This window comes from Limanda limanda, chromosome 8 (genome assembly GCF_963576545.1).
Source record: "Limanda limanda chromosome 8, fLimLim1.1, whole genome shotgun sequence".
NCBI lineage: Eukaryota > Metazoa > Chordata > Actinopteri > Pleuronectiformes > Pleuronectidae > Limanda > Limanda limanda.
In genome coordinates, this window is record NC_083643.1 from 8,241,537 (window position 1) to 8,266,244 (window position 24,708).

The 24,708-nt window shown below is 42.2% G+C and overlaps 2 protein-coding genes across 2 annotated transcripts in view; both read right to left on the reverse strand.

Moving 5' to 3' along the window:
• Window positions 1–1,392: 1,392 nt before the first annotated feature.
• mlc1 (modulator of VRAC current 1) lies at window positions 1,393–5,943 on the reverse strand. Its single transcript, XM_061076496.1, has 11 exons — window positions 5,686–5,943; window positions 4,221–4,310; window positions 4,008–4,061; window positions 3,793–3,894; window positions 3,583–3,684; window positions 3,361–3,432; window positions 3,157–3,273; window positions 2,992–3,048; window positions 2,054–2,176; window positions 1,764–1,925; window positions 1,393–1,470 (listed from the first exon to the last, which is right to left on the reverse strand). The coding sequence occupies exons 1-11, from the start codon at window positions 5,941–5,943 to the stop codon at window positions 1,393–1,395; spliced, it is 1,215 nt and encodes a 404-aa protein (XP_060932479.1).
• Window positions 5,944–9,172: 3,229 nt separating this feature from the next.
• The window catches only part of btbd11b (BTB (POZ) domain containing 11b), a 76,800-nt gene continuing 61,264 nt past the window's right edge, over window positions 9,173–24,708 (reverse strand). The window contains exons 4-17 of the mRNA XM_061077132.1: window positions 21,029–21,181; window positions 20,535–20,700; window positions 19,791–19,880; window positions 17,454–17,555; window positions 15,926–16,019; window positions 15,498–15,633; window positions 14,182–14,402; window positions 13,869–14,047; window positions 11,777–11,882; window positions 11,414–11,516; window positions 10,955–11,036; window positions 10,779–10,847; window positions 10,466–10,579; window positions 9,173–10,364 (exon numbers count right to left, since the gene is read on the reverse strand). Coding sequence (XP_060933115.1) covers window positions 10,155–10,364; window positions 10,466–10,579; window positions 10,779–10,847; window positions 10,955–11,036; window positions 11,414–11,516; window positions 11,777–11,882; window positions 13,869–14,047; window positions 14,182–14,402; window positions 15,498–15,633; window positions 15,926–16,019; window positions 17,454–17,555; window positions 19,791–19,880; window positions 20,535–20,700; window positions 21,029–21,181 — 1,825 coding nt within the window. The 3' untranslated portion in view covers window positions 9,173–10,154. The remainder of the gene's footprint in view (window positions 10,365–10,465; window positions 10,580–10,778; window positions 10,848–10,954; window positions 11,037–11,413; window positions 11,517–11,776; window positions 11,883–13,868; window positions 14,048–14,181; window positions 14,403–15,497; window positions 15,634–15,925; window positions 16,020–17,453; window positions 17,556–19,790; window positions 19,881–20,534; window positions 20,701–21,028; window positions 21,182–24,708) is intronic.

Sequence of the window (24,708 nt, forward strand, 5' to 3'; positions counted from 1 at the left end):
GTCTCTTAATGATTGTTTGACTTTCACTTGTGTGCAAAGGGGGGGGAAATGGATTCTTGCTAATAAGAATATATCATGTGAGGTGTTTAACATAGACTGGAGCAGAGGGAGTAAATGAACAGAGGAAGGAATTAAATAAACTGGCACTGCAAAATAAATGAGAGCACAACAATAATGAGAACACCATTCTCATTAAAAAGAAGCGAGCACAAGTGTGGAGGTTCGATGAAGTAAGCAAGCACAAAATAATCATCTGGAGACCATCACATCTAAAAAAGGATATCAAGTAAACAATTTTTCCTGGGAAGTTAAATTTAGGATGGAGGCAATTAGAGCTATATTTATCTGCTGTCTGTTTGGATCAGTCTGGCACTGAGACATATTTAGTATCCTGGATATTTAATGGAATGAGCAACATAAAATAAGCAGGAAAAGACAAAAAGCAGTATAGACACATACCACTGTATATACTTGATGACGATGTTTTATTTTTCATGAAAAGACAGTTAATGCAAATGTTCTGCTGTAATAAAATACTCCAGAGTACAAACAGAGTCCTACTGAAAGAAAAATATATATAACTTACACTGATGCAAGTGTTGAGATAAGTAATTGTTCTCTGTGGAGAATAAAGTCTGTTTTCAAACCAGTTTTTCATGAGCTGTTTTCAGATCTGTTGCATCGCTGGTTGTTTCAAATCATCACCAGACACTGACAGGTTAATACCTCAGAATAAACTGAGCCAGAGGCAGGTGATAAACATGTAAATGTAAAGTAAGTAGGGAGTCTTTGAATGGGTAGAAAAATACATACAAAGACATACTGACAAGAATGAGCTGGATTTATTGTACTTACACATACTGATGTGCTTTTCATCTTACTTTACAACCCTGATATATTTCTTATTGTACTGTATTCATTAAAAGGAGAATTAATTCAGGTATTTACAGTTTAACAAAGTTAAATATTCTTTGCAAAACATGAACATTTAAAATACTCAAGCGCATTTAAACAGCTTTATGTTACTGAAGATAAAAACACGCAATTGTTGATTGTATCTATATTATTTCAGTTTAAAGGTACGTGTGTTTATTAAACAGCAGAGAAATGTTCTCAATGATGCTTCTCACTAACAGACAACAATCATAAAAACACAGAATACAAAAGATCTTAATCAAAAACATTACATGTCAATTAAAAGCATAAAAACAGTTTATTTTCCTTTTCTGATTTCATTCTCATCTTTCCATTATTCTCCTCTTTCCTCTGTTAACATCTTTACACATCTTCCATCTTCCTTCTAACTCTCTGTCGGGATTGCTTTGTGCTTAGAGCTTACACAGTTTGTTTTTACACTTCTCATCCAAACCTCTCTGAGTACAGTAGGTCTGCTCACGGGGCCATTTGGACCACAACTGCCTTCCAAGCTCTGTCTTTGTCAAAATCCTGCGCTCCACTGGACGCTTGCTGCTGAGGGAGCAAAACGGAGAGAGGGAGGAGAAGAGAGGGGGAATGTAGAAGAGGAAATGTGACAAAAACGTGGGAGATAAATCAAGTGTGAAGAGCAGCACAATGTCATTTTCAATTTGAAATAGCTCATTGACTTTTATGTTCTCACACTAACATGCAATTTACATGAGCCATAGCTGGGGAGTATTACATATTGGTGTTGGTGTCTTTTACAACATTGATAGATATCTTTCTCTATCTTTTGCTGGAAGTGGTGAGAGAGAGAAATCAAATTCCTGTTTCCCCTGCCTCACCTCATAGTAATGGGTCAGCATGGGCATGCCCTCTCCGCTCTCTGGAGCCCACATGCGGAGCTGACTCTTGTAGGAGGCACAGTGCACCACAGTGGCTGAAGTCAGAACTGCCTGCACCAGCAGCAGCACCATGAGAATCAGCAGCAGGATGTCATAGGATTGCTGGATCACATAGAAACAGAAACACATATGCAGACAAGATGGAATTGTTCTGGTGCAAAGGATGAAGAAAAAAATCCTGCAACCTGTAAATCGCATTATGCAGCAAATGTACACTTCATTAAGCTCACCTTTTCTGTGGGCACATCGTACAGGAAAATTTCGATGAAGCTGATCACGCTTGAAGAGAGGAAGCCCGAGGCTGAAAAGAGCAGGGGAGACGTCACACTGCTGATGGCGATCAGCACCTCCACCTGAGAAATATCAAGGAGAAAGAGAACAATGTTCAAAGCATAATAGATCAAGGAATATAGATATGGACCAAAAGTTTATCCTTCGTGAGATTTCAGGTTGTCATTTTATCCATATTGCACCTTTTTAGAGCAAAACATCACAATGTGCTTCAGGATACAAAAGAATTGGACAAATAGATTTCACAAAATAAAATCCCATCAATTATTATTGCCTTTCTGTCCACATATCTTAAGTCCAAAGGAAGTATATATTTCAAATTAAGAGAAAACCTAAACATATTTACTGTATGTATATATATATATTTAAAGTCTGGAGCAACAAACCCTGATCAGGGGACTTAAGAGACTATAAATATATATATCAAACTCTTAACATCTTGGTCATGAGTCTGTGCCTGATCTGAAGTGACACCTACGTTTTGAAGTGATGATTTAATAGAAGAGGAAAGAGAACTAGATTACAGATTAATGTAGTGACGCAATTTATGAATATTCGGAAAGAGTATTAGGAAATAATCTGGCATGTAGGCAGTTGTTTAGAATACACATTAAAACAATAAACAAGGCAAACTGAAAAGGATCCAGGACGGAACCTTGAGGCACACCAGTGGCCGATGAAAGTTACCAACAGAAAGTGGGAGACTCTTATCTGAGAGGTAGGAGGACAACAATTCAAGGGCTGAACCAGAGATACTTACCCACTGCCTAAATCTACTAATTGTCTACAGTGTCAAAACAAAATCCAACAGTACCAATGCAGATCACTCTGGCATCAGTGGACTTTGAGAAGAGCAACAGTATTGTCTTATACTCACCAGGCATTTGTTGGGATATTCTGATACAACATGGCTTGCAATAGCACTGGGAAAACACTGCAAAGGAATAAAGATCAGACAGTTATGAGAAAAGACATTTTAGTCATCACTCTGAACTGAAATCTCTGTTATTATAAAAAACATGCTTAAGTAAGAAAAACTTACAGCCACAAGGATCCAGAAAAATGTGACAGACAAGTAGGGACCTGGTAGCAAAGCGTCCATGTTGAGGGCAATGATGCCTCCGAACACAGCTGAGATCCCCACAATCATTTCAATCACCTGTGGAGACACTCTTCATTGGTTGATAAAGAGACAAATTGGAACCACACCGTAGCAGAATATGTAATGAAGCAGAAAGCTACTCACAGAATATGCTTTGAGGAGTCGTGCCGGGAACACTGCAGGCGTTATAACCAGAGGTCTGTCATATGTCACCGACTGGAAGATGGATGAAAGATCGAGAGGAGTTAGGGTGGAAGAGTGAGAGCTGAAGGGAGAGAAAGAGGGGAGAGGTATCAGATGGGGGAACAAAAGCCATCAATCACTCACACAGGCACACACACACACGCACACAACACACACACACACCTTCCTGTGGCAGCAGCAGTCCTCTGCAGAGCGGGCTGACAGGATGACAGTGCTGGCCATCAACACCTCCAGCACAATCATCAGGATGAGGTTAAAGTTGATCTGAGAACACGCAGAGCAGGAGGACTGAAACACGACTGCAGATGAAGTCATTGATCTGCTGCGAAATGACTGACAGTTCTCATCATCATGTTATTACGCAGCTCTCACATTGACAGCAGAGGGGTTCAGGACCAGTTTACAGCCAAACCAAACCAGGCAGGTGGTTGTTACTGCAAACGTTGACACATAGACCACCTGGAAATCTGACACCTTGAAAACAGAACAATTCCCTGCATTGGATTTAAACACGGATAAGGCAATTCAATTAAAAATCAATTAAAACATAATTATCCCTTTAGCCAATGGTGTGCTTGTTTACTCACTGCAACATGTCTGTTCTTGGCGATGGCAAAACTGGCGATGGCTGCAGGGAGACCCTGGGAACAACAACAAATGAGCAACTGCATTAATCTACGCAAGAGGCTGTGGGAAAAATACCGTTTTGACACGACAGTCTAATCTGAGCAATGTTTATCAACTCATTAGGCTGAAGGTAGAAAGGCAATGTAAATGTGATTTGGATTACAGTCACTTACAGAGCCCGCAGCACAGCGCAGGTAGTCCATGGCAACAGGAAACACGTTTCCCAGGTACAGGGAGAACCCAGATGTGATGAGCAGACTGCCCTGAGGACACAGACAGACACAGACATGCACACAGAGACAAATACAGATGGCTCATATATGCATTCAACAGGTGAGGCTGCAAAACAATCTGCATGCTAATGCACACACTTGAAAAAATGCATATATCTTAATTCACACATGCCCATATCTCGATGGAATAACCCTGTTACGTATCCACTTTTATTTACTCAGATTAAATCCTAATTTTGTCTCCTTTTGATATTAAAAGACTTTATTATTTGGGACAGAACCTGAAAGTCTTGACCAAAGTTTACTGAAACGTATGATGTGGTTAGATTTGGTTTCACTTTGCAATTCAGGGACTGGACTAAATACTTTATTATCCTGTCGTTATCACCTATTTGAGCGTCATCTACCTTGAGATGACGCCCACTTAGGTGATGATGACCTTGTAGGCGGACGTGCATCTAATGACAGCACGTTGTCTGTTTGGCCGGTAGCAGTGTTTCTGTTTGACTGGAGAAACTGAATGAACCAGTTCATTTCTCATCAAACACGCTCAGATAACCGGATGACTCTGGAGGTGCCAACTGTTACAGAGCTCGGCACATCCAGTTTTTCCTCATTGTATTACTGAAATAACAGAACTGTCGAAAGCTCAACTCTTTTTTACCCTTGGGGCAATTTAAGGTTTTAATCTCATTATCTTCTTTTAATTGATTCATTTGCTTTAAATAAATTGTATGTACTGTATTAATTACTATGTCTTACTTATTTGTGTTTTCTTGGAATGTTTTCTTTATTTTCTATACTCAGCTCTATAGTAAATGAGGTTTCTACCTCAACAGAGTTAGAAAAACGATTGAATGAAAGAATTTAATGGTCGTTGAAACTGTAATTTAATTTTGTGTTACCAGCAAAATGAACTTCCTCTTAGTTCACACATATGGTCAGAGGTGAAGACAAGAATCAATCCAGCGAGCTGCTTGTATTTCTTCTAAGAATTCTGTCTCAAATTGGTTAAAAACTTTAAACTATGCAAATAAGTGTTTACAAACTGCAAATGCACCAAACCATGGCTTCTAATATGGATAGAGACCAGTTTTGGGTCCTTGGTTGTGGACTGTGGACTGAGGAACCTTTCACACCTGTTATATTGGTTCAGACTACACAGAAAGTTCTGAGGGTCCCGAGCAAACAAGAAAGGTGTGAAAGACATGTTGTTTGCTGTGGCTTGGATGTGGAAGGACAAAACAAGATTTCTCATTGCCATCTCACTAAAATTTTCAAGATTGGGATTTTTCCTCTCCCCAGAAAACCCCAATCCTTTCAAATCCTGTGTTCTGGACTTTAAAGAAAAGGTAAATCCTGTTCTGTTCCTCCTTCAAGTCTCCCTGACCACCTCCACTCTCACCCCTATGAGGACACTGTAGAGCCAGGCCCTGTAGCTGAAGCAGGGGTGCTTTAGATGCTCCGGCTGGGCCAGCTGCAGGTCACTGGCCCTCACGTCCACTGTGTAGCTGTCCCGCTCGGGTCTGTCCCGCTCCCCCCTGTCTGGCCTTCTCTCCAGTCCCCTGTCTCCACGCCGTCCCAGCGAGCCGCCACCTCTCTCCAGGGTGGGCATGTGGCTGTAGGTGAACTCATCTCTGGCTGACAGGTCCTCACACTGCATCTCTGAGGCAATGGTGGTCGACTGTGGATCGGATGGGAAACGATCAGCGAGGATTCCAACCTCTGGGAAAGGAAGAAAACAAACAAAGAAGTGAAGAGAGGAGATTTCAATACTGAGTGGCTGGTGAATAAAGAGCTCAGGATAAAATAAAAGACTAAATTAAAACAGTGGCAATAACAAAAAGTTAAATCTGGCCTTGCACAAATAACAAACACTAAAAAACATTAACTTAAGACTTAACATCATACAAAAAAACAGCTTCTTGTGATTCTAAAACTTTATAGATTGAGCCCCTCTCCAGATTCTGTGGTCTCAACTAGACACCATATATTGATGGAAAGTAAAGTATCACACATTTACCAGTGTTTAACTCAGCCAATAAGTAAAAACATACTTACATAACATAATAACATCATATTTTGATTAAGAAAGTGTGTTTACTATTTTATATCGAATCCAGTACAGCTTGGTCAAAATTTAAAAGCATGCATACTTTTAAAAATCCTCATTAATTTGTTTTATTTGCAAAAAAAATAAATATTGATTGATGTTTTGTCATCAGATTGTTTAGTTCATAAAATAGTCAAATTGGTGTTAGCCTTGAAAATCAGTCCCTGACAAATCCCATGTGATCAAACTCAGAGAAAAAGAGTCACCAGGCTAATTATGACGCAGCAGCAAATAAACAACCCCCTCCTCTTTCTGCTGGAGCCGAGAGTCGACCCCTCCATCTTCACTTCTTCACTTTCCACATATTGCTCCGTCCACACTCACCTGCTTTGGAGTCTCTTGCAAACACAGTCCAACAAAGGTGTCCCTCAGCCGCTGGGATCAAACCACCACATGGAAGACGGCTTCTTTCTGTATGCGGCTCCTTGTGCGACCCATCTCTCTCACGCTTACCCTCACGTTTAGTCCCACTCTCCTCCTCTTTTATCTCTCTCTCTCTCTCCCTGTCCTTCTCCCTCTCTTTGCACAACGTCTCTTAGAAACAGTTTCTGAAAAGTTTTTGTTTTTGAGGTCCTTCAAAGCGTGGAGCTGAAACACATGGCTCTTGTGCTGCCAGCCCACTTTGTGCCAAAGAGAGAGAGAGCCTGTGCATGACAACAAGGGGAGGACGAAGGGGCTCGCGATGGGGGCACAGTGAGCAGGGCAAACACCCTTTTACCCCCCCCTATGTGCTCTCACACACACATGAACATCAACCTACTCACAAAAACTGAACAATAGTGGCTCAGAGCTGCATGCATGACAACACACAGAGTTGTGCGTTTGGAAATTCCACTTCCTAGCAAGAGAAACGAAGTGGCCACAAAGAGGAAATCACACAAATCCCATTATCAACAGTTGGTTTTGTCTGCGTGATGGTGAATGTGTGTCCCCCTGTGGAGCTCCCCTCATGTCTGCCCTCCCAGTTCACAGCCCAGTAAATTAAGATGCCCAGCAGTGCTTTAGAAAAAGAGGCAACAGAGACATGTTCACGGCTCAATCTCCTGGGCCAAAGCAGCCACATGAAGATGATGGATCGTTTCAGCCTCAAACCTAGAGTCTCTCCCCCGAAAATCCTTTTGGATGACGACATCTTGTGTGTGGGTTCATTGTGTCACTGTATGAAGCGTGTACATGCAAAGTGCACCTCAGGATTCCATTCAGTCTTTAACAGAGCGGAGCATTCTCAGCTCCACATTGTTCCTGGGCAGCGGTGACCATGGCAACTCCTTAACAACGGCTGTCACCCCCGTCCCTTGCTGTTCTAATCTCTCCAGAAGACAGAGGAATATGTGGCAACAGTTTCCAGGACGCATTCATCGCTGATTAGATGTGACACAATTGAATATACTGTAATATATAAACACACACATATAAAGCTTATGTTCTCCGCTTGTATTATGACTTGTTTGCTTGCTCACTTTTCAGTCTCACAACCACCGAACACGATTTATTGCTGAAAAGTAGTTAATAGTTAGTTAAAAAACATTAGTTCAAAGGAGACACGCTAAAAAGTTCACTGTTCAGAGAGATTGTAGTTTTACACAAATTATAATATATATTATAATAAATACCTCTGTTGTATTTGGTGTTGTCTTAGTATATTTCAAACAGTTATTTGAGTCCATCTTTGCTCAGTTTGAGTGTTTATATGATGCTAATAATGAAAATCATGATCACACAGACTTCAACACAATGAGCACAACGACAGGCCGGTAATCTGAGTTTTGTGTGAGGAGAGTCTGAGACTTTTAAAATCCCTGGTGTCAGCAGATCCTCCTTTTTTTTAACTTGTTTTACAACTCACCATTAAACTGTCCCACTATACTCAATATCTAGTTCTGGTTTCACAAAGAGCATAAGCAGGAAATCAGAGTAATCCTCAGACACTGGCTCTTTGTCATGGCTGTGGAAGTGTTTGCCACGTTTCAGCAGGACTGCTTGACATATAGCTGCTAAAAACTTTAATCCTGATGATGTTTTCCTACACTTGACATCTATTGCACTTGTGTCCGTCCTGGGAGAGGGATCTCTCACATGTGGCTCTCTCTGAGGTTTCTACGTAATTTTACCTGTTAAAATGGTTTTTAGTGGTTTTTCCTGACTCTTGCTGAGGGTTAAGGACAGAGGATGTCACACCATGTTAAAGCCTTATGAGACGAATTGTGATTTGTGAATATGGGCTATACAAATAAAATTTGATTGATTGATTGATGATTGCCACACAAAGATAATATATAAAAAAATATCAACAACACACATTTTACTCTGTATTTGCCCTTGATACTGTTTCAACAATTTTTAAATTAATTAAAGCAAAAGTTCAGTGAAGCTTCATTTTTTCTTCTCATCCTTTGGAAACAGTTGGATCTTCTTTGCTCCTCAAGGAGCTTTGAGAGATTTGAGTAAATAACCCCTGAGGAAGCAGTGACGTCATGGATGGATAGATGGTCTCATATAACGACACAAAAGATTTTCACTGTGGGAAATGTAGACTTCAGTGTTTCATAGACTCTTTTCTTTCATTGGAAGATACACACTCATGAATCAGTCCCTGAGAAATCAGTGTCCACACCAAAATGGACATTACCGTCTGGAAATTTTTACTTAATTTTTCTCACAAACACACCAACAAACAAGTGGACAGGGGTAGAAACAAGGTAATATCAGATGTCCTGTTGCGGTTGTTTTCGTATCAGAGACTACAGCAGAAGAGTCAAAGAGCAGATGATCCACAACATTCTTTATATTAATCTTTATAGAGGAAAGATATATCAAGTCACACATGTACAGGTCGTATGGTTTCACTTCCTCCCGGGGGGCGTAACGTCGCCGGACCCTGGAGCCTCTCACACATGAAGTGACGACACGGTTACAGACCCTTGCTGACGACAGAACTCTCCTCACGCGGCCGTGGCAGCAGCTGCTCGGTGCGATCGTCCAACAGCTCAAACAAACAAAAATTCCAAAACACAGTCATCCCTCTGACATGCAACACTGAAACACAGATATTTTACAAGATGAGGCTTTTTTGTTTTTTTACAGCCGTATCCAACCGCAACACGCATGAGAAAACATCTGTGGATATATATATGTACATTAACTTACATTATCAATAGCTCTGTTTTTTATGAACAATATGTACACAGTCGAGCCCAAGAAGGTAAAAATCCTCTTTTCCGACCCAGTCAGCCGACGAAAGTCCCCCTTGTTTTTTGCATCAGTCACATTAAAGATAGTTGTCAGTTGTTTTACTAGTTTGGCTTTAAGGAGTATTCAGCACAGATAATACTAAGTGACTGACAGATGCACAAATTGATGACTCTGTATGGATCCAGATGTTCGAGCAAACAATCACAACACGGCAGCAGTTCTTCCTCGTTGGCTCATCACGTCTCCTCCTCTGCGTTTATCAACATGTAGCACACGTAGCTAACGCGCTAATCTGAGAGGTTCCTGCTGGACTTCGTTACAGTAAAAGATGTTATTGGCAAATTGTGACACAGCGATCTTATGACAGTCGCATGGACGGACATCAACGAGGCAGACAGACAGACTTGGATCCATCTGTGCTAAGATAACAAGAAGCATATTAGCAACTGATGAGCTTCACAGAGACAAAGATTGGATCACGAGTCCTATTTTTCTCTCTTCCCGTCGTGATCTCAGTACAGCGTCACGTCTCCGGTAAATAGTCTCTGCTCCTGTCGGGGGTCGGGAGGTCAGACGATGGATCCCTTGGAGGACGACAGGTGGATGGACTGGATGCGGTTGGCCAGCGTTTTCTCCAGGTCCTGCAGGATGTCGCAGCCCGGGCTGTCCGGAGGTGCGTCATACAGCAGCTGCTTGAAGGGCTCCAACTCGATCAGGATCACCATGTTCTTCAGGAAGTAGCCCTCGATGTAGGACGACAGGACCGGGGCGTCGAGAAACTGCACAGGAAGGGGAGGAAAGGTTTGTTTTTTGTTTTTATCTGAGCACTGAAAACACATTCTTCCTGTGCACCACTGTGAATGTCTGACTGTGTTTGCACCTTGGTGTGGTTGTAGATCTCCACACACGTTTCTGTGTTGATGTTCTTGGAGCAGATCATCTCACAGTGCCTCTGCAGCGACTCCAGCTGGAAGAACTTGGCTGCAGACAGAAGCTGCAACAAAACCACAAGTAGCTCATATTACAAAAGCATTATTTATCGTCCACAGGTATCCAGGATAACAATAATCCCGTATAATTCATGGATCTTGATGTAAAAAGAGGGGAGTGATATTCACGATGCAAATAAAAATCAGCATCTAGTGATTTTAAATCTGATTTCATAAGTGGACTGAATAAAGTAAAGGCCTAACCTCCATAACCTCAGTGTTCCTGATGTGCATCGCTTCTGTCGCTCCAAAGTAGAGGTACTGCATCACCAGCTGAAAGCAAAAACACACAGGAATATACACATAGTACACAATTAGACAGGAAGTACTAGGAGAGCGTGCTGTACGTGTCATTTACAAGTCTGATTATACAACATTACCTGAAAAATGTGGTATTTAACATTGCTGATTTCAATGCATGTGTTTTCACCACAAGGTCTGTTTGCCAGGAGAGATTTGAACCTTGAGAGAAAGATAAAAAAAATAGAAAGAAAATATCAGCTTGGATGGAAAACAAGTTATTTTATTCAGGTTTCTAATATTGATTGGAAAAAAAACATGAATAATACAGAATAATAGGAGTTTGTTTGATGTTTCCTCTGAGGACGTCAAGTCAACAACACATTGGACCGACGTGTCTTTTCTCTTCGATCACACTGTGACAGGACTGATTGGTTCATGTCAGTGTCACATGACACAGGAGTGAAACGGACGCCCTCTCTACATCCCAGTGGCGGAAGGAAACATGACCGTATTGATCAGCCGGAGGAGATGCAGCTTTCTGACATCTCATCTCAATGAGGTAGTTGTATATTTTGAGAGCCGATGCGTTCAAGTACCTGCTGGAGGCTGTGAAGAGCAGAACCTTGTGGGCGTAAAAAGGTTTCCCCTCCACCAGGAAGGTCACATCAGACATCTCCTTATTGTTCAGGAAGTGAGGATCTGAAAGGGGAAAAAACAGGAAAATTTCATTTCTTTGTCCTGATAATCATAAAAAAGCATAGCCGTCCAACTTTCTGAACACATTACCAGTAAATGTACATTCCTTTTCAACTCTCCGAACACTAGATGGCAGTATTGGCAGTGTAAACCTATATACAGGTAGCAGCCAACTAAAAATACTACATCACACCATTTATGCTGCTTTAATCATTTAGTTTTTCAATATTAAAGAAAAAAAAAAAATAAAGACAGGGTCTCACCTAGACGTGACGACTGCTTCCTCTTGATCTCTACCATTTTGGGGATGGGGTACGGGCCGTAACACTGGGTGAAGATTGCAGACAGCTGCTGGCTGATCACTTCATTCTAACAACGACAACAACACACGCAGATCAGCAACACATCACAGGCTGCACAGAGCCGCTCTGCAGATCCTTCCCTGTGTGGAACATTCAGGAGTCCAAGAGCATAAGCACATGCTGTTACACTCTTTCTCTCTGAATGCAAACATCCTCCAACACAATTATCAGCGAGGTTAATGTTCCTCAACCTCTTATCCTGCTCAGCACTGACACTGCTCCTGCAGATGTTTCAATAAGCTTCACTCTCGCAGCTATTTCACACCTCAGACGAGGATCAGATGAGTATCAGACTCGTTTCTTACTCCCCCGGCTCCTCAGAGAATTTATGACGAGTTAGTGTGGGAGTGTGAGAGGGAGAGAGAGAGAGACAGGAGAGTGAGATGTTCTTAGTCTTACACCTAACTTTCTACTGTGTGTGTGTGTGTGTGTGTGTGTGTGTGTGTGTGTGTGTGTGTGTGTGTGTGTGTGTGTGTGTGTGTGTGAGGAAAGGGGGGGCTATGTCATTCTGCTGCAGCAGCAGTGCGCAACAATACAAACCCCACGTGTACGAGCTGCCTGCTCTTACTGAAGTGTGATGCTGACAAACAGCTACACCTACTCCATCAATAACACAATACAGTGGATGGATGGATGGATGGATGGATGGATACTGTAGATAGACAGATAGATAAATATATAGATAGATAGATAGATAGATAGATAGATAGATAGATAGATAGATAGATAGATAGATAGATAGATAGATAGATAGATAGATAGATAGATAGATAGATAGATAGATAGATAGATAGATAGATAGATAGATAGATAGATAGATAGATAGATAGATAGATAGATAGATAGATAGATAGATAGATAGATAGATAGATAGATAGATAGATAGATAGAGAGATGGATAGATGGATAGATGGATAGATGGATAGATAGATTGATAGATATAGACTGTAGATGGATGAAGTTTCCAGTGGGCTGAGACAGCAGATTCTCATCCTGGTGGGACAGACAGACAGTGTCAAGGGTCCCTAATAGAGAGGAGGGTCACTGGCCCCATCATACATCAGCCAAGACACAGAAAAGGACCGACACAGCAGCTGTAAGTGAGTGAGTGTGTGTGTGTGTGTGTGTGTGTGTGTGTGTGTGTGTGTGTGTGTGTGTGTGTGTGTGTGTGTGTGTGTGTGTGTGTGTGTTTGTGTGTGTGTGTACACTACAGTTCTACACTCTCAGCACTGACAGAGAAACTCATGCGCTCAGCCCGGGGTAAAGAAGGTAAAACCAACAGCGGTGCCAGACGGGACAATGATTCTGTTTTAGATTTGATAAAACTAAACCCAGAGGATCACGAGCTTAAGTAATGAGATAAAGTCACGACTGTAATGAGCCGCAGCTGAGAGGAGCCGGGGGTTGGGGGGTGGGGGAATATCATAAATCATTATCATTTTAGGTAATTGCTATTGAGTCGGCCTCTGGGGCTTCGTCAGTGTGTGTGCAGCTGATGACCTGACTACCTAATGACAACCATCAAACACAGAGGAGGAGGATGAAGCTGGGATCAGTGAACAGGACGGATACAAATAAAAGCAGTGGTGGAATGTGACAAAGTACTTTGCTATGTACTTCAGTGTACGAAGTAAAAAAGCCTGAACTGGACTTACATTTGGGTATACATTTTAAGTATATCTATTTATATCTATTTTTCAAGTTCTATCTATTTGGTTGTATTGTTTGTTATCATAGTTCTATATAATAAAGTGGTTGGTTAAACTGTAAAAAAGCCTTGATTACATTTCTCTGACATACAGAGTTGGATAACAACATATCAGGAATCATTGCCAAAATATATATTTATCTGTCTCTGAAATGAGTTCCTCCTCAATATTGGAGCAGCCTCCAACAGCTGCAGTACAATTCTGTCTATTTTTTGGTACTTTTACTTCAGTGAAATGTTAGAGTACTTCCTTCACTTCTGCCTCAAAGTGAGTCCTCACAGTACCTTGCTGGCCCTGAGGATCTGGAACATGAGAGGCAGGCCGTGCGTGATCAGCTCCTCGGTGTACTCCTCCTCCTCGATGCAGCTGAACTCTTTCAGGAGACCCTGGATCAGAGGTCGGCGCTGCTGGTGGAAACACGTCCGCAGAGACTCCATCCAGGTGTGAAGAGTCCAGGGGACGCCTGGAAGGGGGAAACAGACAGAAACACACATGAAGCACACACAAACACGCACAGAGGAGGAATGAAAGCTGAAAACACAATATGACACTGTAGAAAATACATGCACGTGTTTGATAGTGTTTACAGAAACGTACCAAGGCTCCGTATATCTATGGTGATGTCTACGTGTCCGTGTTCTGTGCTGTGATACATGGCTTCTTTCAGGGCTTTGAGTTTGGCCTTCCCCGACCGGATCAGGTCAATCTGAGACGCACTTCTTCCTTCCAGGTCTGAACCTTCGGCCAGAATCTCCTCCAGGGACAAGACATCGCCTTTCCCCGTCTCCGTGTGGGACAGGAGCTTACGGAACACGTTCCTAGAAGAAGAGAGGCACAGACAGAGAGGCGAAAGTTTAGTTTGATCGATGTGCACAGATTACAGGAGCCTGGATAATGACTGATTTTCAAATGTTTGTTGTTGTAAGTCTCCATAAGTGGCACAGTTGTAGAAAAATAAGTAAATTGATATGACAGTGATTGAGTTCCACTCATTACTGTGATAGGCTAATCGGTAATCTGCATCTCTCAGCCTTGCAGCTTTGATATTTATTCCTGCATAAAATGATGAATTGATTATCAAGTATAGCAAGATAAACACATTTTTCTATGCAAATCAATCAACAATGAAAAATCCTTCAAGAAGAAAATGCTCCTTTTATGCAAATAGACAATCAAGTGTCTTTGCAGTCTGACAAAGAGTCGGTAGGATAAACAATCTGCGACATGAATGAGCGATGAGGGAACACAGGATGTCTTTTAATAGTCTACACCCATTTCACTCATTTCTATAAATAACTAGAGCCTGTGTGCAGAAACAATGTTCTTTATCTAATGGTGCATTTCCAGAGAAATACATTTTTTTATTGGTTAAATTCCCCTAAAGGCAAGCTTCTTGTTCCTGGTTCTTGTGGCCTTTTGTGAAAACTGGATGAAATATAAATTGGTAATCCTCATTCATGGGATAGGTTCTGTCCATTCTTTAATTCACTGGCTTATATTTCCTGTAAATTGCCAAATAAAGTTGATTTTTAGACAGACGTGACTGCTGTGTACGAGCTTTGGAGGAAATTACACATCAGATAAAAACTAATGGAATACAGTGCAAGGATCATTAAGATTAAGACAGTGTAAAAGCAGTTTTGATTATATTATCTTAACTTCACTTTAGTTTCCATTTTAATTTATTTTTATTCAATGCATCATTAACATATACTATATAGTATATATAGAAATTATATGTATGTTTATGACTATATTTAAAATACATCTATCAAGCAAAGGTGCACGTTCTTTTCCTATTTTTTATTTGTTTTGTGAGCATCAGTTAGACAAACAAATCTATGCACAAAAAAAACATGGATGTGTGTGTGTGTGTGTGTGTGTGTCTGGTTGTGTGTCTGTGTGTGTGTAACCTGTGTCCGTGAGCTGCTGCCAGGCTATAGGAGTTCATGTCTCCGTGAGGTGCAGTGGAGATGCCGTTACGGTACGTGGTCCCCACCATGGGGTCGGCCCCCCGCTCCAGCAGCAAACTCACCAGCTCAAAGTTACCTGTGCATGAAGAAGACATGTTTATATACACACAGACACTATATGATTTAAGCAGAGTGAAACAAAGTGAGACATAGTGGGACAGAGAGACGGATGAGAGTGAGGCAAACGTTGGATCATTTGTTCTGCATGCATGCCTCTCTTTGTCTTTATTTTCCAAGCCCCCAGGATAGATGAGCCTGTGAAGCCGTAACTCAGCCAATGAGCCTGCTGACAGTCAGGTGTTGTTATCAGCTGTTATCAGTGGGACAGGAGGGGGAGGGGGGGGGGGGGTCACGTTGTTTGTCTGTACCTGCAGCAGCAGCCAGCTGCAGTGGGGTCTCTGTGTAGTTCTCCATCCCGTCCTGCAGGGATCCCTCCACGTTCGCTTTGGCATCCAGCAGCAGCTGCAGAGGTCGGGCGGGGACACAGAGGGGCATGATGGGAGAGAGAGGGATGGTTAGACGGGGAGAGGAGGGTGAGGAGAGGAGGAAGAGGAGAGGAGGAAGAGGAGAGGAGGAAGAGGAGAGGAGGAAGAGTCAGTCGGGCTAATGCGCCAGTTTGGAGCCAGGTGGGTAAATCTGAGCTTCTCCTGTCTGATGCTGGTTTAAATGAAGAAATCTATAGCTGTGACTGTTTGAATGCTGCTAAGCTGCCTGGAATTATACGACCTTTACTTTTCACTAATTCTATTGTTCTGCAGATGCTTATTTTATTTTCATAAAGTATGACTGTAAATAAAGATGCCAAAACATCCTGAGCACCTTCTAGTGGCTGGCTGAAGTATAGTTACTCTGCTTTCTCCATGTTAGCAGTTGGGACATAGACCAAACAAAAAATTCTAAGTACATGTCAAATAAAAAATGTTCAAAGATGGCTGCAGTGATTTTAGTCGATTCTTATCAAACTGATGTTTGTGTAAATGTTGATTTTTGCAGTTAGTTTGGTTTTAATGAATTAATTAAATAATTTGATGAAACATGACACTTGACGCTGAGCTCCACAACAACAATCTTTATATTCAGTCATTGGAGGACACTCATACATCTGCATTTATAAATATGAGGCCCTGTAAAACTATATTTAGTTCTATGGTGTGAAAGTTTATCTCACAAAATGTCAAAATACTGTCTCAATGCTAGCTTATATTTTTAGAAGTAAATGCCATAGTAACTTGTTATGAGTCGAAATGTGATTTCTAAAGAGTCTAAAGACTCAAGAGTCTTACAAATATGTTTTACTGTTAATTCAAACTTTAAACTAACATCTAACATCTTGGGAATAGCAAACATTTCATAATTTCACCCTGAATTTTAATCTTTCCAACTTCATCCTTTCTTTTTTCCCTCAGAGACATCACAGTGATCGTACACAGCCTAAACACTTTCCATTTAGAATCGAATGATTCCAAGGCCAATGGACAAATCATTCAGGGGGCAAACTGAATTAATGAAATGAGTTCAATAACAATTAGACAGCTGTGTTTTCCTCTTTCCACTCACTTAATGGACTCTGATCCATTTGCACAAAAACACAAATGGCCAAGAGGAGGCTACACGCCACATAAAAGCTCAGATCTAAACAGCCACTTGGCAAATTGCCTCTTTAAAGATGAAAAGATTAAAATCTCACAAATAGCATCTCAATAATAATTCAGGAAATAAAAAGAGAGAGAAAGAGAGAGAGATAGAAAGTGGAGAAAACTCGTAGCGGAGGGACATTCTCATCATCACCACCAAGAAGCTCTGATGACAGACAATGACAATGACGACCGACCGTGAGCTGAGGCACAGAGAGAGGTCGTGAGGAGAGAATCACAGGTGAGAGGAGGACGTCACTACCTGCACCACGGGCACGTGTCCGTGTAACACGGCGAACGTGAGGGGCGTCGCCTGCCGCGTTTCGGGGAAGACTGAGGGGTGCCTGTGCACTGAGTTTGGCACCTGGGGAGGGGACACAGGTGGGTGGGGTCGGGTAGGTAGGGGATGGAGCAGAAAGGTAAGGGAGAGAGATACGAAGCCATTAAAACTACTACATGGCTTATGGAGCACAAGACAAGCAGCTGCAGGGGGGGGGAGACAGGCAGGACAGGAAGCGCTACAGGAGAGTAATTAACTGGGAACCCCCGGGGCTGCAGAGGACATCCTGTCTCCGTGTTCACCTTCTAATGAACACCAGGGATTGATCTGTTCACTTCGAGCCTCGTCCTAATGGTCTCACCCCGATTTCTCTTCACCCCTCCACTGACTGGGCTCTGACCTGACCTCTCTAAGGCTCATCTCTCTCTGGTCAGGATGAGATGAACAACTATGAGCCAAATGAAAGCGTGACATACATGAGACACGCACACGAGCAGAACACAAAGGCAAACATGGCTCCTCAGGCTGCTTCCAGGGAAAAGAGGGAGGACGCAGCAGAGACACACGCAGACAGGATGATTCAGTGACACTTTGAAATACTGGGACAGAGCATGAGGGCCATTAATAAAAAAATTATAATTGAAGATTAGGAGAATAAAGTTGGCATTAAGAAGAAAGTCATAATTTAGAAGAAAGTCATAATATAAGGAGAATAAAGTCATAATTTAACAAGAAAGATAAAGACATTATATTGCGAGAATAAAAGAAAATTTGTTTTCTTTGGATATGAGTTCCAGGGAGAGCCCGCTTTCCACTCATTTTGGATTAAGAATTTTTATTAGCTAAATTTTGATTAGCAACCAAAAAAATAACCCTCTTCAATATCAAGCAGCTGTAACCAATGATATCATCACAGTCGACCGCCACTTATTCTGAAAATGTTGAGACTTTATTCTTGTAAAATTAGGACTTTATTCTCATAAAATACATTTTCTCGTAAAGTTACGACAATATTTTTGTAAAATTGCAATTTTTTCCCCATAAAGTTATGACTTTATAATAAAGGTACGACTTTATCTAATAATATGACTTTATTCTCATAAAATCACAACTCAATTCTTTAATAGTATGACTATGTTCTTGTAAGATTATGACTTTTTCCCCGATAATTTTACTTATTTTTGGGGTATCACAACTTTATTGTTGTAATGTAATAACGTTATTCTTGATAATCTCTGATTTTTTGTAACTTTATTTGGCCCTTGTACTCTGTTGTAAAATACAGCATGGAACTAACAGTTTGATTTAATGAAATACTTACCTGCACCCACTGCACAGGTATTAAATGTACAGGGACAACAGTGGAAGAGATGTAACAGTCTCAGGGGAGTACGGGAGCAATACTGGTGTTAATGAAAAAGATTTGATCTCAAAGAGAATTTAGAAAACATGATTCACTTTGAGGTGTTTGCAAACATCACAGTCAAAAAACAGTCATCTTTAACAGTTCACATTTAAAAACAGGAGCATGAAATGAAAATGAAAGTGGGACTTGTTAGTCGTGTTAGTGAACAGCGCTTTGTGTTTGGCAAATCGGACACAAAGGGCTGATGGGACGTGTTGTGGCCGAGCTTGACTAACGACGACCGGGATCACGAGGCCTGGACTGACCCACCTCAGCTGAGCTCAGTGGAAGGAAGCCAGCCGGGTTCTCTCCAGAGTCTGTGAGGGACTCACTTTGTTTTTCAGCCATGCGATCGTTGTCACTTTCTCTTTCTTTCCGTTAGTGGTTAAACAAAATCGACTGAGCCACAGACCTCTGAGTCGTGAGGCAGGTGTCGGGGCCTCGTGATCTTTAGGTCTTTTACATTTGCCAACCGGTCACATGGGAGAGAACAAACAATCATATAAAACTGAATTGATGTTTATTTTTTCTCCTATTCAACACTACAAATACTAACACACACTGATACATATTACTATCCTTTTGAGACATTTCATATATCACGCTGTACAAACTGAAGGCTGCAAAGTCCTGTCAACACTTCTCAACTGTCGTAGACCCCCCACCCCTCCTCCTCTCTTTGATATATTGCACAAATCAGACGTCTCCCAGTAAAATTGCATGTGACGATCACAGGGGGGGATCAATGTCATGATGAAAAACAGATATTTCTATTGTTGTTTCTGGGAAAGGAAATGCAGACATTCTGCCGCATGTGGTTTTACATCGCAATTGTTTTTCCTTTATTTGACATCGATTCTCCCAGAGTGTCGACACCAGAATGTTGCAGTGAAAAACTTGTTTCTTTCACCGACCTCGCTGTTGATATCGGCCCCGGCATCCAGCAGCATCTGCACCATGGCCTCGTCTCCACGGACACAGGCGTACATCAGCGGGGTCATCCCCTTCAGAAGTGACACAGACACAGAGGAACATCAAACTCCTTCATTTTGCACCAGAGGTAATAAAACATTTACCTTCTCGGTCATTTGTGTATAAGTTGAACTCTGTGTCTTAAGTTTTTGAGAATAAACTTTTGGCTTAACTTTTGCTCAGTTCTAAACTTGTATAATTGACACTCGGACTCCCAGGACCTGGAGTGTGATGAGAGTAGTAATCTGCTATTGATCAAAGTTTTAAAGGACAAGATATAAGTCAATATTTCCTCTGAGGCCGTAAAGGGCGCCGGCTCAGCCTCTGTGGGAGAAACACACCGTACCAGACTTTCTGCTTTGATCGGCCCAAACTAAAAGTTCATTTTCCAATAGAAAATCATTTCAGTTTCACTTGTAGAAATCCCCTGACGATTTACTGCTCTGGATTGTGATAGTCACAGTATAATGCAGAGCTCCGAGCTGCAGAACAAAACAAATCCAAGTCTGAATATGTACGATCTGCACGGTGCTCACCGGTGAAGGAGCCACAGTTTAACAAAGCAAATGAAACTTTCTCGACAGGCTGTGTACGAGTGTGTGTGTTTGTAGCCGTATCGATGTGTGCTCGTGTAAATGTGCCTGCCTATGCATTATTTAAAGCGGCACGTTGCCTGTGTCTCTAACCTGCTCACTCATGCTGTTGATACCATCCGGCCCGAGCAGGTTGACAGCCTGCTTCACCAGGTCCGTGCGGCCGCAGCTGAGCATACGGAAGCCCAGGTCCTGCAGGAACTTTGCCTCGGTGGAGGCGGCATCCAGTTTCCTCGAGGCGCAGAAGCAGTCATCCGTTCTGAAGGGCAGAGCACACAGAGTGATTCACAGCGCAAGTCGACTCGTTAGAGTGTTTACAATGCGCCACATCTCCTCTGAACACCTGACAAGCCATATTTATCCAGACCGAGAGGGGGGGGGGGGTGCGTGTTTTTGAGAAACGCACGTATCCCCTCTTGCTCATTTAACTGATTATGAGTGTTTTGCATGTGAGTACACTTGTGAGTACACCATGCCTGCTGGTGTTGTGATGTGCAGATCAACCGCACACACACGCTCTGCGGCCTAAAGGCATGGGAGGAGAGGGAGGAGAGGGAGGGGAGGGGGGGGCGTTCATGCAGCCGTACCGGAGCTGCCTGGGCTCACAGTCCACTCCAGGCAGCAGCAGCCTGGCCGCCTGCCGGACATCGTCGCTGTCCACAGAGAAGCTGCGTCTGTGTTCCGTGTGGACCACTGCCACGCGCACCCACTCCATCAGAGGCGGCAGCACCAGAAAGGGCCTGTAGGGGGAGATGAAAGCACATGTTCTATCCACAACACAAACACACACACACACAGTGAAGTCAAATCACACTGGGGTACTTAATGTGCTCAGGCACTTCCATGGAAAATCCGCCTAATAGAGAATTTGCATATGTTACTGTAGTGATGGTTCCCAGCGCAGCAGATGTTTGAGAACAGGATGAACTCCGACTGGAGGATCCAGATTATTACAGAGACGCGCTTTGATGTGAGGGGAATCTGAACTGAGAGGGAGATCATTTGATAAACCACAGATCAGAGCAATAGAAACTTTACTCGTCTTGACTTTGTTCTGCAGACCTGAAGCTGTAGAGAGTCTCACTCGGGCTCAGACGACTTACATCATCATTATGTTGCTTAACAAGGTCTTCTTTTGATTTTAACATTTTCCATTCTGCATTTGTGCCATCGAATCCCATATATTGCTGTTTGCTTTGTGCTTCAGTCTGATCGCCGTGCTTCACTCTGCTTTTTGTGTATTATCTGTCCCTGTTTAGGATTTGAAGGTCTTGACCTGACTGTGCAAAGTGCCTTGAGACAATGTTTGTTATGATTTGGCCCAATACATCTAAAACTGAATTGAATTGAACAGTTTTTATTTATATATCTCATCTACTGCCCATCTCGACCAGGACTCAGTGGCAGATTGGATATTGCATCTAACTGGGACCTTCTGGCTTAAATTAAAATAAATATGTGTTGCTCTGTTTTCTATCTATTTTGCATGACGTTATAATGTCTTATAAACATTGAGGTGCTATCTGTGAACGTAATGGATAGTTGGGGGGGGGGATGTAGTATAGCACTTCAACAAAGAGCATTTATTTCTGTCTGCTACAGTAAAGGTTGACTGTTTTTTTTCTTTTCTTGCTTTGACAGAAGCAGGAAATCACCATCACACGAGTGCCCACCTTCTCCCTCCTCCTCCTCCTCCTCCTCCTCCTCCTCCTCCTCCTCCTCCTCCTCCTCCTCCTCCTCCTCCTCCTCCTCCTCCTCCTCCTCCTCCTCCTCCTCCAGTGTTTACCGCAGCCACATGGAATCCATATGCATGAAGATACATATGCATGATGCTACATTTTGACCTTCTTTACTGTACTGAAAGCATGTTGTGGCTATAAATACACACTTTAGTCACTTAAACTATACAATGAGCTTTCACAAACACATTATGCAGAAACACACCGACGCTCTGTCCAGTATGGAAACAAAAAGCAGCGTGATTTTCATAGGACTTTCTATTATTCATGCAAAATGAAAAAACATATATAATAATGAGAAATTGAATTCCTTATGATAACAATTGTAACACATTATGGAGGATGTTATTCATTGCTCATGTGTTAATTTGCATGCAGGCATATTAAAATGCTTAATTTTCCATTTTCAAACTAAATGATTTGACTATTGTGCGTAAAATATGTTTAATTTAATTATAATTAATTTTGTATTATTCCGAACCTTTATTCAGATTAGCATTAATAATATGTTGGAGGAGAAACAAAACGTATGCTGGTCATGTGTGTGTTGTCTGAGACTTGATCTGCTCCTCCGGGGATTACATCACTTTACAAAGGGTGTGTTAATGCTTTGCTCTGCCTTTGACACAACCTCGGCCCACATCTGTCAATCACCGTTAATCTATCACCCATCAGTATTACTCCGAGTTAATGGGACGATCTTTTATTAATGGTTTGATCCTGGAGGAAAAGAAAAAGCCTTTTAGTTGACTCACTTCAAAGTAGCCTGACTTACAGCCGAGCGCTGTTATTGGTTCCACAGACTTTATTAAAGACGGAGAACACCTAATCAAGAGGCAGGGAACGTATAGCGGCAATACGTTCTCTCACAAGCCCAAAGGAAACGCCAGGGGTCACGAGCAGTTCAAGGTCTGTTTCCATGTGCGCCCCCTTCAAGAATCCCAGTAAAGTCCTGACACAGAGAGTTTGCTGCAGCCTCAGCGCTCTGCCTAATTTTGGCTCTGGTACTGTGCTTAAATATGACTAAAACCAACACGCATGAATGGGATTTTTTTTTTACAAACGGTGATTAGAGCTAAAGCAGACGTGAGTCGGACACCGGGGACACACATTAGCTGATAAGTCGCTCCACTGCAGGCGATAAAGCCTGGAGCCCCGGAGGAGGACTGCTCAGGCTCAACTGTCAGGACGGTTTCCCACCTCTGCCGCAATCTGACAAGGGCTTTTACCCAAACTGTAGGAAATACTGAACAGCTCGAGGTATAAACGCCGCAGTGGAATATGATCAGTGAAACAAAGACGAAATAGAAAAAGAGAAACAGCTCATAAACTCAGCAGAGAAGTCGCCTCATGTGTGGAGGGTTCTGTGCTTTTCGGACTAAGTGTCCAAAAACTCCAGGATGAAGGATCGAGGGAATTAATACAACGGAAACATTGTCTAATCCTTATGTCATTAGCCTGTAAGTCACCAGCACAGTTGCAGCTGCCGCCCGATAATGTCCCACTACGTCAGTGGCAGTAATTATCGATACTGCCTGAGCACATGTCTGTGCACGCTCCTTCCTGCCGCTCCTCAGGTCACCCGCAGGCCTCGCTCAAGTAGCCAGCGAGTCGACAATTCACTTATATAAAACCGTGCTTTCCGTCCAGAGGAAAAACATCTGGTGTCTATAAAGTTATACGCCGAGGTGAAAAGCCAGACAGATGCAGGAGTGAGAGTGAGCTGTGGATAACCGAATGCAGTTCTCACTTTTTCATATTGTGGTCCCATGGTTTTCTTTTATCGTTGTCCCGGTGAGCATTAAAGGTTTAATATTTTTACTGTCCCACTTTACAAGGTGCAGGGGTCTGATGAATAAGTCAATGCCGCACGCTTCTGTGACTTTACCTTGTTTTACAATAACCATGTTTTTATCTAGAAACTGCATCTTTTCCTCTTGACCGAAAACGGCACCTGAAAAATGTTTTCTATTACTGGTGCGACGTTTTCTCATTATCTGATGTTTCTGTTGCTTTCTGCTCTTACTTGCTTATTGTTCCACTTGTGAAAACATGAGATGTATATATTTCTGTCAGTCACATGCTTAAAGCTGGGCCACAGTGTTGATGACTATCGCCTTCTCAGCTTCTACGGAGGCTGAGATAAATTCCCTATGTCAGTTTATGCTACTTCTTGGGTAAGGCAGAAATGAGCCGATATGGAGCAAACCATCTTTATGGAATCATGTCCTCCTGAAGACGGTGAGGCCAATCTTTAAACTCTTTTAGCTCCAGTTTTGGTCTCCACCACCTCATGAGGATACTATTTGGTTCTGTAGCTCCACTATGTTCACCAACTAGTCACTAACTCTCTGTGCTAGCTGGTGCTGGTTAAGTAACTTTACAGTCTCTTTCACTGAAAACTATAGCAGACACTGACGAGAGTGGAGATACCATAACGTTGACGTGGGTTCATCAGTACAAAAGACCTCTTTCACACAGACGTGATCTGTTCATACAAAGATGCTGAGTGAAGCTGCTTTAAAGTC